We start from the raw sequence: 17,290 nt of genomic DNA, 5'->3' as shown, positions 1-17,290 counted from the left end.
TAGTTTATAAACAGCAAAATTTCTGGAGGCTGGGAGGTCAGTCAAGGCACCAGCAAGCTCGCGTTCGGTGAGGGCCCTCTTCCTGGTTCAAAGCTGGCACCTCTGGCTGTGTCTTCACATGGTGGAAGGGTAAGCAGTCTCTGTGGGGCCTCTTTTATAAAAGCATCTATCCCACTTGCGAGGGCTCCACCCTTGCGATCTAATCACACCCTAAGTGCCCCTACTTCTTAATCCCACCGCATTGGCGTTAGCATTTCAGCGTGAATTTTGAGGGGACATGAACATTCAGACCATAGCAGATGGCAACATAGCGATGTTTTGTGGAATCTCAGCCCTTTGTGTATTGGCTGGGAGTCTTTTGGGTAAATTACTTAGGCTCTCATTGACTCAACTGAGTTACCTGTAAGAAGAGAAGTGCCCCAGGGTAGAGGGAAGCTCTGGGAAAATCCACCACTTGGAATTTAGCTCTGCACAGTTTGGACCAACAGATTGTGAACATTGTCAGTTGTTTCTAAGCAAGGTGCCTTGCCCAGGTTCCCTGACAAAATGGAGAGAGGGCTCCAAAAATACCTTTTTATTTAAAAATTGTGCTTTCTTCCCTTTTTAGTATATCTGTGACTAGATTGAAAAGAAACTTGGTCATTAGTGTCCAAAACAAGGGGAAGGAAGATTGTGATCACTACCATCTTTGGCTCTCAATTTTTGCTCTGGGTAAAGCAATAAAAGGGTTCAAACTAGAATGCTCTTCCCCTTTGATGCTTTTTGGATGGCGGAGCAGAAGGCAGCATCCACAAAGGTAACACCTTGACTTTTAACTAACTGGGAGTAAAGTTGAGTGAAACCCTTTGGCTCTGTGGCTGGTCTCCGTCTCTTGGTATCTTGTGATTTATGCCCGTGTTGTCCATAGAATCAAACTATGGCTTCCTGGAGAGAGTGGGGACAGATCTTAAACTCTTATGGGCCTGGGGGGTGGGCAGGGAGTGTGGGAGTTAGTTTGCTTGTGAGAGTTTGTGAAAGTTCCTAGTTGTGGTACTTTGTTTCCTTAGTTGTGTAGAAAACAAACGGATGAGAAGGGGGTGGGGTGTGTGAGGCAAGTCCCACAGCCTCAGGGCATCGTTCTCACACTGCTGCAGGGTCTCTCCACTTGGTTAAAATCTCTGCAACCTCAGCTGCTCTCTACTGACTTCAAGGTACATTCCAAGCAGTTCAGGATTCTTTTTCCGGAACCCTGGCTTCTTTCTTTTGTTCTTTTTTACTTATTTCTTGTCACTTTCCTCCTGACCATTTTTCTCTAGCTCAGAGAGTGTCAAACCTTTTGTTTGTATGCTCTCTTAAGGAATTTTCAAAAACTGTATACCCCTGCACATATTTTTTGAGTTGACTTGCAATCTTTTTTATTACAGATTTTAAATGACGAATGAATTGGATCCAGTGAGATTATTGGATTTGATCTCTTGTGTATTGTGAAAATTAACTATTTAAAATTGAACTAGAAGAGCACTCAGTGTATACAGTGGAATTTAAATACCAGGAGCAATTTGATACTGATTATTGTAGAGGAAGGATGTCACCGGCCACATCAGTAAACAAAGGTTGTTGCGGCCATCAAGCCCTCAGCCACTGCAGCCTCCTGAGGCTGTGCACGCTGAGGGGATTCAGGACAGAAAAAAGCAGGTTACTGGCCGTAAGTAGTTAAGACGCAGATCAAAGGAACGATTTCAAAGAGCCTAGACTCTTGCATCTTCCCATACATAGAAAAGTGCTAAATTCATTAACTTGAGATGCCTGGTTTTCTTTAACAGTAATCTTTTGATATTCCAACTACCTGGGAGGTTTTTGTTGTTGTTTTTAGAGAAAGAGAGAGATACAGATATCTCTCTCTCTCTCTATATGTATCTCTTCGCTCCTCCCCGACCTCTTCAGAATAGTCCCTTAGAGCTACCTGAGAGCCTGTCTCCAGGCTTAAGTCCTCAGTGTATCTCCTGAATAAAACATAATTCTCAACTTTTAGGCTGTGCATTATCATTCCTTTAAAAATATGCAAACAAGCTCATCTTTAACAGTTGGAAAATTTTACATCACCTCCTTTGCTCTTTGATCTGCTTCCATTCTGCTTCCCACACAGAACTTTAATGAAATCTACGCTTGAAAGTCTGTTTTTGCCATCCTTTTTTTGGTCACAAAAATATATATCGAGTTAATTTTTAAAACGTTTCCTCAGATAAAGGATTAAAAGATTAAAAATTTACTAACAGTTATCACAGTTATTACACATTCGATGGAAACACTGTAAATATATTACCAACTGAATATTAGTAAACAGAAAAGTTTACTGGCAATAATTTTCTGAGTGGGGTGGGGGAGGATTTTATTTTTTCAGTTGGATCATGTATCACTGGTAGAAATGGAAGAAGTTTCATATTGAACTTCTTCTGAGTCATGGGCCCAAACCTCACAGTAAACTATGATCAGGTCATTTTTCAATTTAATTTAAAGCAAAGAATTTGAGAGCGCCTGAGGTGTAAAGTATGTGTTGACAAAGGTAGTCTCCTTGACGGAACTTCAGTGAGGTTCCTCTGTGCTGTCTTCTTGACTGGGCCTCTCCCTGGCCTTCTTCGTCTGTCTGCACTGACCCACGTTTAGCAAGAATCTTGCTAAATTATCCCCTTATCCTTGATATGCGATTACTTTGACCTGCCTTCAGCAAGAATTCTGTTAAATCAACTTAGCAAGAATGCCCCTCCCCTTGATATGTCCTCTTAGTGATTTTCCGTCCCTTGATTCCTTCACTCTGTTCCTTGGCTGTAAATCCCCACTTGTCCTTTTTGAGTTTGGGATTGAGCTCATCACACTCTCCCCTGGTGCCATAGTCTTTTTTTTTTTTGCGGTACGCGGGCCTCTCACTGTTGTGGCCCCTCCCGTTGCGGAGCACAGGCTCCGGACGCGCAGGCTCAGCGGCCATGGCTCATGGGCCCAGCCGCTCCGCGGCACGTGGCATCTTCCCGGACCGGGGCACGAACCCGTGTCCCCTGCATTGGCAGGCGGACTCCCAACCGCTGCGCCACCAGGGAAGCCCTGGTGCCATAGTCTTGAATAAAGTCTTCCTTACCATTTTAACAAGCGGCAGAGTAATGTCTCTTTGACAGAGTTGATACCAGTATTTGCAATGGCCTTAGAAAGATACCCTGAACAGTTTTCAGTTCTAGACCAGCACATCCTGTAAGAGTAGGAATGGGTGGGAGGTGTACCTTGTTTTGTAGAGAGATGAAGGGTGGTTGTGAAAGGGGAACTAGCATGGCCACTTGACCAGCATCTTCACCAGAGCCTGTGTTCCCAGGCAGGTCAGTTTTAGGAAAGAGGGCCTGTGGGGGTTAAGGTCTAGAAATTGCATTTTTAACAGTATGTGGAATTGAGACCACAGGTTACTTGATGTACTTGGTGCTTTTACCACTTTCTTGCAGGAAAGGAACTGGTGTTCAAAATCATGACACCTGGGCTTTGGTCAGCTGAGCTGGGTGTGAGAGGCCATCACTGTGGCAGCTGGTCTGGCTGCCATGTGGTCAGCTCTGTGGGCAGTGGCTGTTCTTGGAGACCTCCTCCTGGACAGGAGTCATACTTCTCCCATAAGACTAGAGGGGTCAGCCTCTTCATTAGGCCTCCATCTGGTCCCTTTCCAAGTGTCAGCATGACCTGGTGGTGACGTATTTCGTACAGATGCCAAGAGTAGAGGTAGGTTTTAGTGATGATTGTCACAACTAGAATTGAGACCTTTTCTGGATCCCTCCCTTGTGATCAGAATTGGTTGTGTGTCTAGTTCTTCTTTTGGTAGTTGACTCAGGATCTCATTGAAATCATCATCTCAGAGAGGTGAGGGAACCAGAATAAAGGAAACCTTTACTGTCCACCTAACACCTGACATCCACCTGACCTAAGTTGTCCATGTACTTTGAGCACAGATATAATTAATACAGGTAAGTCTTCAGAAGGAAACTTAAAGTGATTTAAAGCTTTTCAGTGAAGCTAGCTCCTCTCTGACCTTGAACTCTGACCTTCCCTTTGCTTTCTCCTCTGGTTTTTAGCAAGTCTGCATTATTATTGCTGAAAAGGTCTGAGGACGCTGAAATAGCTCTTCTTTGATGGTCAGCTTCACCTGTGATGCCAGGGTCTGGTGTTGTCCCTTTAGCCTGCTGTGTTTTAGGCCGTGGTCTGAAGTCCTTACTCTGTGGGGTCTTTGGCTATCACGCTACCTCTGTACAGGGAGATCACGGCTCCTGGGAGAGCCGTCTCCTGAGCAGAGATGGTTGGAATTGGTATCAGCAGAGCATTTATAGGGTGGCAGAGTCCCCCCACTGATGAAAGCGGTATCTTCCATGCAGCTGTGCACATGTAAACAAGTCAGCAGGTGTGAAACATTCACATTGTTGTATGAGTTTACGTTTATTTCTCTGGGGAAAAGTTTAAAGTAAACGTGAAAAAATAGAAGGATTTTCTTGTGTGCCTCTAATTATGGAGTACTCATGAGACTGTGTATCCACTAGAAGGCTTTCCGCCCTCAGTAACAGGATTCTGTCCTTGTGGTTGCATTGTGGGTCGTGACAATCCTTCATGATGTGCAAATAAATCAACCTCCACAGCATCTCTGTTAGGACATAGATGTGTTTGTTCTGTCCTGGCCTAGCAGTATGACTTGGTTCCCCTCGCTCCAACTCAATATTTCCCAATGGGAAACTCGTTTTGGAGGAGGATGGTGTTAGATGGGTCCTCAAGGACCAGCATTTTCGAATAAAAAATCAATCCAGTGTTTCAGATATAAACACATATAGAGACCTTCTTGCTAGTATGTGGCGTTAATTACTTTTTTTTTTTTTTTTGCGGTACGCGGGCCTCTCACTCTTGTGGCCTCTCCCGTTGCGGAGCACAGGCTCCGGACGCGCAGGCTGAGCGGCCATGGCTCACGGGCCCAGCCGCTCCGCGGCACGTGGGATCTTCCCGGACCGGGGCACAAACCCGTGTCCCCTGCATCGGCAGGCGGACTCTCAACCACTGCACCATCAGGGAAACCCAATTACTTTTTTGAAACATCTTAGAGTATTTTTAAAACTCTCCAACATTATTTACTTTCTCTGATTTATAAGAGATGATGGTGATGATGTGATAACTAGCACTTACTGTGTGTTTACTATGTGCCAAAGACTATTTTTTTTTTGATACTTTCAAATTTTCTTTTTCTCTTTTTTCCAGCTTTACTGAGGTGTACTTGACAAATTAAAATTATATATATTTAAGGAGTATAATGTGCTGGTTTGATATGTGTATATATTGTGAAATGATCACCCCATTCAAGCTCATTAATACTTCACACCTCACGTCACCTTGTGTATGTGTGGTGAGAACACTTAAGATCAATTCTCTCAGAAAACTTCAAGTACAGTTTTATTAATTACAGTCACCATGCTGTACCTTAAATCTCCAGAACTTATTCATCCCACATAACTGAATCTCTGTACCCTTTGACCAACACCTTTTCATTTCCCCATCCTCTCAACTCTTGGCAACTGCCATTCTACCCTCTGCTTCTATGAGTTTAACTCTTTTACATTCCACATATAAGTAAGATTATGTAGTATTTGTGAGTTGTCTTATTTCACTTAGCATAATGTCCTCCAGGTTCATCTATGTTGTTAAATGGCAGGGTGTTCTTTTTTTTTTAAGATTTTTTTTTTTTGATGTGGATCATTTTTAAAGTCTTTATTGAATTTGTTACAATATTGCTTCTGTTTTATGTTTTTTGGTTTTTTGGCTGCAACTCGTGTGGGATCTTAGCTCTCTGAGCAGGGATCAAACTGTACCCCTGGAATTGGAAGGCAAAGTCTTAACCACTGGACCGCCAGGGAAGTCCCAGTATATTCTTCTTTTTTAAGACTGAATCATATTCCATTATACATATAACATTATATTTTCTAAATAAATAAATTTATTTAAATAAGTTACTTTTATTTAAATACATGTATATTTACTTTATTTTATTTAAATAAATACATATAATATATAAATATGTAAAATTTAAATCAATATATAAATAAATTAAATTTTATTTTACGTAAATATGTATTATATAAAATATGTTTAATATGTTTATATATATATATATATATAAATGTTTTCTTTATTCATCCATTGTTGGACACCAGGGTTGTTTCCTTATCTTAGCTACTGCAAATAATGCTGCAGTGAGCATGAGGGTTCAGATATCTCTTCAAGATAGTGATGTTATTTCTTTTGGATTCGTACCCAGAAACGGGATCGTTGAATCATATGGTAGCTCTATTCTTAATTTGTTGAGGAGTCTCCATACTGTTTTCCATAATGGCTGCACCAGTTTACATTCCCATTAATAGTGTGCAAGTGTTCCCTTTGCTCCACATCCTTGCCAACACTTGTTCTCTTGTGGTTTTGATAATAGCCATTATAACAGGTGTTAGGTGATATCTTATTGTGGTTTTGATTTACATTTCCCTGATAATTAGTGATGTTGAGCTGCTTTTCAGGTACCCATTGGCCATCTGTATGTCTTCTCTGGGAAAATATATTTTCAGGTACTTTGCCCAATTTTACTGGATTATTTATTGTTTTTTTGTTTGTTTTATTTTTTTGTTACTGAGTTGTATGAGTTTCTTGTATATTTTAGATATTAACCGCTTATCAGGTTCGGTTTACAAGTATTTTATACCCCTCTGCAGGTTGCCTTTTCATTTTGTTGTTTCCTTTGCTGTGCAGAAGTTATCTAGTTAGATATTTAGTTACTTGTTTATTTTTACTTTTGTTGCCTCTGCTTTTGGTGTCATATTCAACAAAATACTGCCAAGACCCACGTCAAGGAGCTTTTTCCCTGTGTTTTCTTCTGGGTGTTTTACAGTTTCAGGTCTTACATTTAAGGCTTTGAACTTGTAATGCTTTGATCTGTTTGAAATTTTTACAACCTGTTTTGTGAACTGTGATGTGATCTGTCTTGCAGAATGTTCTGTGCGCACTTGAGAAGTGTGTGTATTCTTCTGTTGTTGATGGAATGTTCTGTATATGTCCGTTAGGTCTATTTGGTCTATAGTATTGTTCAGCTCTGCTGTTTCCTTACTGGTATTCTCTTTGGGTGACTTATCCAGTTTGAGAGTGGAATACTGAACTCTCCTGTTATTATTGTGTTTCTGTCTATTTCTCCCTTCAGATCTGTCAGTATTTGCTTTATATATTTAGATGCTTTGATGGTGGGTAAATATATATTTATAACTTACAGTTTCCTGTTGAATTGACCTTTTATCATTATGTAATGACCTTCTTTGTCTCTTTTGACAGTTTTGACTTAAGGTCAATTTTGTCTAATATAAGAATGGTTTACCCTTGAACAATGGGGGTTAGGGGTGCCAACTGCATGTAACGTTACAGTGAGCCCTCTGCATTCACAAATTCAACCAACTGTGGATCGTGTAGTACTGTGTACGTATTTATCAAAAAACATCTGCGTAAAAGTGGACTAGCATAGTTGAACGCTGGCGCAGTGTCGTTAAGAGGGAAAACTGGGGCTTCCCTGGTGGCACAGTGGTTGAGAGTCTGCCTGCCGATGCAGGGGATGCGGGTTCGTGCCCCGGTCCAGGAAGATCCCACATGCCGCGGAGCGGCTGGGCCCGTGAGCCATGGCCACTGAGCCTGCGCGTCCGGAGCCTGTGCTCCGCAACGGGAGAGGCCACAACAGTGAGAGGCCCGCGTACCGCAAAAAAAAAAAAAAAAAAAGAGGGACAACTGTGTAGCCACTTCCGCTCTCTTTTGCTTAACATTTGCATGGAATGTCTCCTTCCATCCGTTTAAGCCTATGTGTACTTTTAAAGCTTGAGTCTCTTGCATGCAGCATATAGTTGGATATTGTATTCTCATTCATTTAGCCACTTTGTTTTCTTGATTGGATAATTTAATCTGTTTACATTTAAAGTCATTATTGACAGGTAAGAACTTACTCTTGCCATTTTGTTCAGTATTTTCTGACTTTTTTGTAGTTTCTTTGTTCCTTTCTTCCTCTTGAAGAATGCCCTTTAGCGTTTCTTGTAAGACAGGTCTAGTGGTGATGATTCCCTAGTCACCACCATCATCTAGTGGTGATTTTGTTTGTCTGAGAAAGCCTTTGTCTTGTCTTCATTTCTGAAGGGCAGCTTTGCTGGGTATAGTATTCTTCATTGGTCATCTTTTTCTTTCATCACTTTGAATATATTTTCCCACTGTCTCCTGGCTTGTAAGTTTTCTGCTGAGAAGTCCTCTTATAGCCTTATAGGGGGTCCTTTGTATATCATAAATCCTTTTTTCTCTTGCTGCTTTTAAAATTTTCTCTTTGTCTTTGACTGTTGATAATTTAATTATAATGTGTTTCTGTGTAACATTCTTTGGGTTGATCCTGTTTGGGGACCTTTGAGCTTCAGGAACCTGGATGGGCATATCCCTCTCAAGATTTGGGAAAGTTTCAGCCATTATTCCTTTAACTAAACTTTCTGGTCCTTTCTCTCTCTTTTCTCCTTTTCAGAGTCCCATAGTGCATCTGTTGAGTTGCTTGATGGTGTCCCATAAATCCCATTGGCTGTCTTCACTATGTTTCATTTCCCCCGCCCCTCTGACTGGATAATTTCAAATGACCTGTTTTTGAGTTCACAGATTATTTCTTCTTCTTGGTCAGGTAGTGTTGAAGAAATCTGTTGGATTTTTCGTTTCATTCATTGTGTTCCTCAGTTCCAGAATTTCTGTTTGGGTCTTTTTTTATGATTCCTCTTTTTTGAAATTCTCATCTTGTTCATGTATCGTTATCCTGATTTTATTGAGTTGTCTATCTATGTTCTCTTGTATCTTATTGAGCTTCCTTAAGACAATTATTTTGAATTCTTTGTGAGGCAAGTCATAGATTTCCAATTCTTTATGGTTGGTTACTGGAGCTTTATTAGTTTCCTGTGGTGGGGCATGTTTGCCTGATTCATTGTTATCCGTGTAGCCTTGTGTTGATGTCTGTGCATTTGAAAGAGCAAACACCTCTTCCTGTCTTTACAGGCTGGATTTTAGTAGGTAAAGACCTTCTGCTGCTCTGTCCCCAGACTGATGGGACTGCCTCAGGGATTGCATTTGAGCAGGTCTAGAGCCTGGTCACTTGGCTGCTGCCAGGTCTGCAGTTGTGTTCACCGTTGGCAGGCTTGTTACTGGGGATGCAGATGGTTTAAATCCTGTCTATCACCTGGGTGATGGGCCTGCCTCCAGGACTATGGCTGAGCAGCCTGGTCATGGTGCCATTTCTAGGCCTGTTACCAGGGTCATGGATGAGGGTGGCATCCACTGTATCTCTAAGCATGCTCCCACCAGGGAGCCTCTGGGCAGGCAGCACTGCCTCTGGGACCAGGGTAGAGTGGGGTTAGAATAGGGTCACAGGGCTGCTTCAGGATTTGCAATCAGAACTGAGGTCAGCAGACCCGCCAGTGGGGGCTCGGACAGGCGTGTCTCACACTGGTTTCCTGGGTGGGCAGTATTGCCCCTGGACCATGGCATATTGGGCCTGGAATCAAGTCATAGGGCCCCTTGAGGGTCTGCAGCTGGGACTGAAGTCAGCAGTCCTGCTACCAGGGGCAAAGGTGGGTATTGCTGGGTCCCTGGGCCGGCAGGAGTGACTCTAAACCACCTTAGAGTGGGGCTGGGGCCAGGTCACAGGACCACTTCAGATCTGCAGTCGGGTCTGAGGTTGGAGATCCTGTTAACAGGGGCATAGACAGGGTGGCACCTCCTGGTCCCTAGGCAGCATGGCTCTGTGCAGGACCATGGCCAAGCTGGGCCACAGCCGAGTCCATGGGGGAAGGGCTGCTTTCGGTCTGTAGCCAGGGCCACTGTCAGTGAGCCTGCCTTCTCCAAGCGACTCTTCTCGGTCTTGGGCTCCACCAGGGTTTTGCAGCGTTGTACCTGGATCCCAAAGCTCCCATGAGGACCCTTTGGTCTGTGGACGGATGTCAGTTTGTTCTTTACGCGGGGGATGTGAGCTGGGCACCTTCTATTCAGACATCTTGCTGATATCCTGCTAAGCACGGCTTTAAACACTTGATGTTTCATCTCTACAACCCTTCTCTGAGTTTAGTGCTGCATTATATCCATCTTGCAGGTGAACCAGGTGAGGCACAAGAGATTAAGAAGCTTGTCCAAGGTTTTGTAGCTAGAGCCAGGATTCCAACCTCGTCAGACTGGCTTCAGAGTTTGTGTTCTTAAATACTGTTGGTTCCCCTGCCCCAGGTGTTTACGTTCGTATAATAATGATGTTTTCTTCTCTGCGGGTCCCGTCTGGGCTGCCCTGGAAGGAGTTCCTGCTAGATGGTTCACGTTTAGGACTTTTTCATTCTCAGAGTCTGAGAAATTCAGCTGTGTTACCCTAAGTGATATATCTTTATTGTAAATAGTATATGGAAATGGGGAATATGGGAATTTTGGTTCATGGAATCCAGAAACAGATAAACAAGCTTAAGATATGGAAGGTAGCTCAGGAACCAGAGTGCCTCATTGGGTTGTCTTTGTGGCCTTTGAGTCACATCTCCTGCTGAGCTGCCCCCCACCAGCCCCCCCGAACCCCTACCTTGCTAGGTAGGCTGCAGTCAGGGGCCCAGCCTGTTTGGCCCAGTGCTTTGTGCCACCACGGGTCAGGGAAGGTTTAAGGGGGCTTGACAGGCGCTGTGGGAGTGGAAGACTCCAGAAGCAGGCTGCAGAGGTGCTAGGCGAGCACCTTGTATTCGTAAATGTGACTGCTTGGTCCCTGCACACATACCCATTGTGGCATTGCCGTGTAGAAATTATTATGAAAATCTGTTGCAAAATATCTTAGAGCACATATAAAAGAAAACAAACAAAAGAGTGGGTTTTGGTTTACGAACTCTTTGGCATTATTCATTAATTTATATTTATTTCCTCTCTTTATTTTCATTAGTAGAGCTCACTGAAGGAATTCTAGTGCAAGCGGTCTTTTTTTTTTGTTGGCCGCGTAGTATATGGGATCTTAGTTCCCCCACCAGGGATCGAACCTGTGCCCCCTGCAGTGGAAGTGCGGAGTCTTAACCACTGGACCGCCAGGGAAGTCCCAAGCAGTCTTTAAATCAGTGGGATTATAATCCTTGAAAGGCCTTGGTAAGTAGAAATTACGTGAGTGAAATTTGGTTTTCTTTTTAAAACTCATCATAAAGAATTATGTTCTCAGCCAAAGGCATGCCACTCCTGAGAAAATAATTAGCCACCACTGCTGTATTTAATAATGAGGTATGGGGCAGGGAGATGAGGGGCCCATACTTAGCTTTTGCTACTTGGACACTTAGGGAAAGGGCCACCTAGAACAATACACTGGGCTAAGATGGCACTCCCACCCGTAAGAGCCAGATCTCATCTGTGCTCAGTGTGCCGCGCACCGTTTTAGTTGTGTGCCTTACTTGTGTTCCCCACGCGAACCTTGTAAATGTCGTCACTCCACTTTACAGGGTGCAAACTAAGGTTGAGAAGTTAAGTGATTTATTAAAGGTCACGTGTGCAGTCAAAGAAGATGGTAGGAGCTTTCTTTTCAGCTTTCCCGTGTGGGGAAACTGAGGCACTAAAGTTTAGTGGTTGTTGCAAGTCAGCATCTGTTATACATGTTGTCCTTCAAGGGCTGGGGTTTGAGCCGGGGAGAAGGGAGGGGGAAGCAGTGCTGACGGGTGAGGGGGGTGTCGACACAGGGCCCCCGCCTTGCCCAATCCCCCACACCCTCACCTTCTATCCCAGCCCCGCGTTTCGCTGCTTTCCTTCCCCTTTTTTTTTGCTACTTCCCCCAAGTCTGCAGACAGGCTGATACTTTTTTAAAAGACTTTTTAAAGGTGTGTTTCTCTGTGTACCTTAAGTTTCAGGTGATCGTCCTTTGGCTTACAAGCATATTTCAGTGTAATGGGCTAACTTGGAAGCAGCACCAGTTCATGAAGCTCTTCTTCCCAGCACACAGCAGCATCCCTCCTCAGGGGCTCTTCTTTCACCATCCCCGTCCTGACCTCTCGTCTGCACCTTCGATGCTCATGTCTTCTAGGCTTGGTTGAGCACCTCCTCGTCTTCTCATTCTCTGAAAGATCCCGAGGAATCTCATTCACATCTAAATCTTCAATCACAATATTTATGCCAATGTCTCCAGAATCTATGTTTCTAGCCCAAGAATTCCCTGCTCAGTGACAGCCCTTATTGATCCAGTTGCCTAATAGAAATCTCTCAGACCCTGTATCTGAAACAGAGCCCATCCTTTCTCCAAGTGGCCCCCGTTGGTTTTCATCTTGGTCAGTGGCCACGCCACCCAGCCAGGAGGCTGCTCCAGAAACCTGGACCACTCCAGCCCCGCCCCCTCTGCATTCTCTGCAGTCCTGTTGACCCTTCCTCCAAGGTTCTAGAATGCACCTCTCTCAGGCCTCCGTCCTGTGCGCCTGCCTCAGTCCTGGCTGTTCTCCTTGTGGACGGCCCTCTTCCTTCTGCCTGTGTGATCTCTTGAAACCCTAACCCATGCTGTCACTTCCTTATTTGAAATCCATGAATGAACCTGAAATTTCACCCACCCTTAGCTTAGTTCAAAGGCCCATCGGTGCCCCGTCCATTCCTTAGGTGATGTGTGGTGTTTCTGTCCTGTCCCAAGCCTTGCTGACTCCACGCCCTTGCCCTGACCAGGTGCTGTGTCTAAGAGTGAGGCAGCAGACATCACACATTTTTAAGTGTGTTTTTTTATCTTACGAGAATTAACTGATCACTGTACGAGTTTTAGAGCCTGTCTCGTCAGCAGTAAATGGGGGAGGAGGGCCTCTGAATGGCTTGTTCTTTCTGCCTCGCCTCTCTTTACCCATGATCACAGTTCTGGATAAGGGTTCACTTTTTGGAAATCACAACGGGTTGGAGGGAAAGAGATCCAAGATTGTAAATTTTGAACAGAGTGGGCAGCGTTGCTAAGATGCAACCAGGATGTGCCTGTCAGAGCAGAGTCTTTCTAAATGGCACCCACTGTGTTGTGCAGTGTGCCGTCCGTGGTGCCGACCAGGACAGACTTGGGAGCAGCCCTGCTGTGAGGCTCCAGGGTCTGGAAGGAAACGATGCCTGGCTGTGTGTGTGTGTGTGTGTGTGTGTGTGTGTGTGTGTGTGTGCAGGACATGGAGCACGGTGATACCAGTGGAATCAGAGGTTGGGAGGGCTTCTTACGTGGTGATGAATGACCTAAGCAGCTGTGGTGTGTGCAGGGATGGAGCTGCTGGGGTTGGGGATATAGGGACTGGGGGCGTCTGGTAGGTCTAAGGGGAGCCCCAGTGTGTCTCATTGGTTTTGTTTCGGGAAATATTTAAAGCAAAACCAAAACCTTTAGGCCTAGGTCTGTAATCTAAATATTGTTTGTCTGGCAGGAGGTGAATTGGCGCTTACAGCCAAGCCTAGGAACCTTGTTTTAGGGTCTATGTTATAGGTAAACAGCCTCTGGCTCCCCAGGCTAGTCTTTTCTTTCGCTCACTTTGAAAGCAGGCCTCTTACAAAGATTTTTCACTGGTGAGAATGCCACCAGCCCTGCCCTGACTCTTCCTCCCAAGTGGTACAAAAGTGGAAATGAAAATATATCCCCATTAAGTTATGCTAGGTGGTGGAACTATGGTTGCTAGGGACTAGAGGCATTAAAAACTTTCCCCCAGGGCTTCCCTGGTGGCGCAGTGGTTGAGAGTCCGCCTGCCGATGCAGGGGACACGGGTTCGTGACCCGGTCCGGGAAGATCCCACGTGCCGCGGAGCGGCTGGGCCCGTGAGCCACGGCCGCTGAGCCTGCGCGTCCGGAGCCTGTGCTCCGCAGCGGGAGAGGCCGCAACAGTGAGAGGCCCGCGTACCGCAAAAAAAAAAAAAACAAAAAACTTTTCCCCAAACCTCCCCCTTTTTGAAAAAAAAAAAAATCTTGAATTGAAAATTTGAAATTAGCCGGTACGACAGATGAACGATGGTTCCTTTCCAGCAATAACCTCCTGGCGGTGTAATGCACACTGGGAATAAGGTTATGAGATGCAGTTAACTCCTGTACCTGCTGTTGCTCCCTGAATGGTTTCCAAGTTTAATTCCGTGTAGGAAGATTGACAGTTGTAATTATGTTGTCAAGCGTTTGTCTTTTTTGCTGTAGCAACACTGACACCCAGACAGAGAGCTCCGCCCTGACTTTGACTAGCGCGAGGCGCAGGTCTTGGTCGCGTGTCTTTCCTAAAGTATGTCATCGTTGATCAGCACTTTGCAGCCAGTGCTGTGTGTACTTTTTTCTTTGGGTTCAAGGGCACAGTCTAGGGAATCCTGTGTCTCTTCTTCCCAGCGTTCTGTCAACTTTCTGAGTTTAGCACAGTTGGCACTTGGACATTCTCCTGGGAGAACAGGGCTCCACCGGCTGCCTTATCACTTTTTTCTATGAGTGAATCTCTGTCAGCTGCTTGGTAGATCAGACTCCATGACCTGAGGTCTCCCCCAGTTTGGGGAGGTGATGTGATGTGGTAGAAAAAGGGCAACTTTGGAGCCAGGCAGACTTGAGTTTTAAACTGACTTCTAGCATTTCGTTTTGGGGCGTGTCGCTTAGCTTTCCTGGACTTCCTTTGTAACCCAGGGGAACTCTTGCCGGGGGTGTGTGAGTGTGAAGTCTGCCAGGTAAGAGACATTTAGTAGACCGTGCCTTATGTCCTTAAAATGTCTTATGCTTTCTGATAGGAACAGCCGTTCAATGTAAGGTGGGAAGGAAAATACTTGCCACCCCATTTCTAGAGACAGTGTGGAGAGAACAGCCTGTGAAGGCAACTTAAGCTTCTTGCGGGGAGACGCATTTTGTGCAGAGCTTTTGAAATCACCTAACTTCTTTCCTTGCTGCTCCTAAATCCCAAAGTCGATCGTGTTTGTCCGTCTCGTCTAGTCCTTTAATGGACTGCCTTACCCATGCAATGCATGTTAAAACCCAGCAGAAGGCCCGGGCCTCGACGGCAGCGGGTCCCACCGTGGCCTTGGTCCTGTGTCGCTGGTCTCTGACTTGCCTTCCAGTGCCGTCCCTCCACCTCTCCGCCCTTTATCAGTTCAGCACCCACTTTGTATTGTCCGCGTGCTCCAACTTCCATTCCCTCCTTCGCTGTGTTTCCGTCTGCCTTCTTCCTGTACCAGAGGGAATCCAAGCCCTCTTTCTCTGCTTCATGGACCCTCCCCACTCAGGGCTTCCCTTGGGAGGAATGAATAAGACGACCCTTCTTCATTTATTTTTGTGCACTTTAGACATTCGCTTGGATGGGAAAATTGACCTTGGAGATATGAGGTGTGCTCAGAATCTGATTTGGCACCGAACACGTCTTGTGCTGTTTCAGCCTGCTAGGAAATTTGTAGGTAATTTGCCAACCAAATTGGACTGATCAGTGTTTCCACAGAATAACCTGTCCCTTTGCTTCTGGTGGCGCTGTTCCCCACCCTGGGAACGCCCTCTCTCTTTGTCTTTCTGTTTTCACTTCAAATACAGCCTACCCCGGGAAGCCTGTCCTGATGCCTCAAGCCAGTGTAATCTCTGACTTTCCAACTTCATAGTTAAAACATTGCTATGTTTATTATGAAAATGAAACTAATGCATTCTAATCATGGAATAATTTTAAACTAGAGAAATACACAGAGAAACAAAACCACGTCTCATAATTGACCAGGACAGGAGCTGTCAATGTTGAATGACGTTTTCCTTCCAGCCATTTTCTTTGCATTCTTCATACAGTGGTCATAACATGTATAAAGTTTTGTATTCTCCTGTCATGATCACTCCCATTCCGTTTTTTTGGTTTTGTTTTGTTTTTTTGCGGTACGCGGGCCTCTCACTGCTGCGGCCTCTCCCGTTGCGGAGCACAGGCTCCGGACGCGCAGGCTCAGCGGCCATGGCTCACGGGCCCAGCCACTCCGCGGCATGTGGGATCCTCCCGGACCGGGGCACGAACCCGTGTCCCCTGCATTGGCGGGTGGATTCTTAACCACTGTGCCACCAGGGAAGCCCTTCCATTGTGTTTTAAATTACCTGTAAACATTGTAGTAGCTGTATAATATTTCATGATGTCGCTATTGATTGACTCATCGTTCTTCTGATGTTGAATATTTAGCTTAAGAATCCTAAGATAAGCATCTTTGTGCATTTTGGATTTTTTTTAAGATAGGTTTCTAGAAATGGGATAACCAGACCAGAGCTCACTGACAGTTTTTTTTTTAAAGAATGAAGTGGAGGGCTTCCCTGGTGCCGCAGTGGTTAAGAATCCACCTGCCAATTCAGGGGACGTGGGTTCGAGCCCTGGTCCGGGAAGATCCCACATGCCGCGCAGCAACTAAACCCGTGCGCCACAACTACTGAGCCCGCACTCTAGAGCCCATGCTCCGCAACAAGAGGAGCCAGCGCAGTGAGAAGCCTGCGCACGGCAACAAAGAGTAGCCCCCGCTCACCGCAACTACAGAAAGCCCACGCGCAGCAGCAAAGACCCAACGCAGCCCAAAACAAATAAATTAAAAAAAAAAAAAGAATGAAGTGGACCATTTTTATTTTAAAAAATAAACTTATTTATTTATTTATTTTTGGCTTCATTGGGTCTTCATTGCTGCGCCTGGACTTCCTCTAGTTGCAGCGAATGGGGGTCTTCCTTGCAGCGTGCGTGTTTCTCACTGTGGTGGCTTCTCTTGTTGTGCAGCACGGGCTCTAGGCACGTGGGCTTCAGTAGCTGTGGCACGTGGGCTCAGTAGTTGTGGCTCACAAGCTCTAGAGCCCAGGCTCAGTCGTTGTGGCGCATGGGCTTAGTTGCTCCGCGGCGTGTGAGATCTTCCCGGACCAGGGCTCGAACCCATGTCCCCTGCATGGGCAGGCAGATTCTTAACCACTGGGCCACCAGGAACGACCCCGAAGTGGACCATTTTTAAAGTCTTTATTGAATTTGTTACAATATTGCTTCTGTTTTACGTTTTGTTTTTTTTGGCTGCGAGGCATGTGGGATCTTAGCTCCCTGACCAGAGATTGAACCTGCACCCCCGCATTGGAAGGTGAAGTCTTAACCACTGGACCGCCAGGGAAGTCCCTATTGACAGATTTAAAGGCATCTGATATGTTTTACCAGACTGACTTTCAGAAAGTTTACTTTTTAAGCCAAATTTATACTCCCTCCCGCAGTGTATATGACTACAGGGTCAAATATTATATGTTTGCTTATTTGAATAAAAATATTTTTTCCCCATGTTACAAGACG

At 45.1% G+C, this 17,290-nt stretch overlaps 1 protein-coding gene across 1 annotated transcript in view; it reads left to right on the top strand.

Annotated features, from left to right (window-relative positions):
* Window positions 1-1,564: 1,564 nt before the first annotated feature.
* Window positions 1,565-17,290, top strand: part of VOPP1 (VOPP1 WW domain binding protein) — a 101,543-nt gene continuing 85,817 nt past the window's right edge. The window contains exon 1 of the mRNA XM_029233796.1: window positions 1,565-1,684. Within this exon, the coding sequence (XP_029089629.1) occupies window positions 1,565-1,684 (120 nt within the window). The remainder of the gene's footprint in view (window positions 1,685-17,290) is intronic.

This window comes from Monodon monoceros, unplaced genomic scaffold, assembly GCF_005190385.1.
Source record: "Monodon monoceros isolate NGI ecotype Baffin Bay Population unplaced genomic scaffold, NGI_Narwhal_1 Super_Scaffold_2, whole genome shotgun sequence".
Taxonomy (NCBI): Eukaryota; Metazoa; Chordata; class Mammalia; order Artiodactyla; family Monodontidae; genus Monodon; species Monodon monoceros.
Note: the sequence above shows the minus strand (reverse complement) of the source record. Positions and strands in the feature narration are given on the sequence as shown.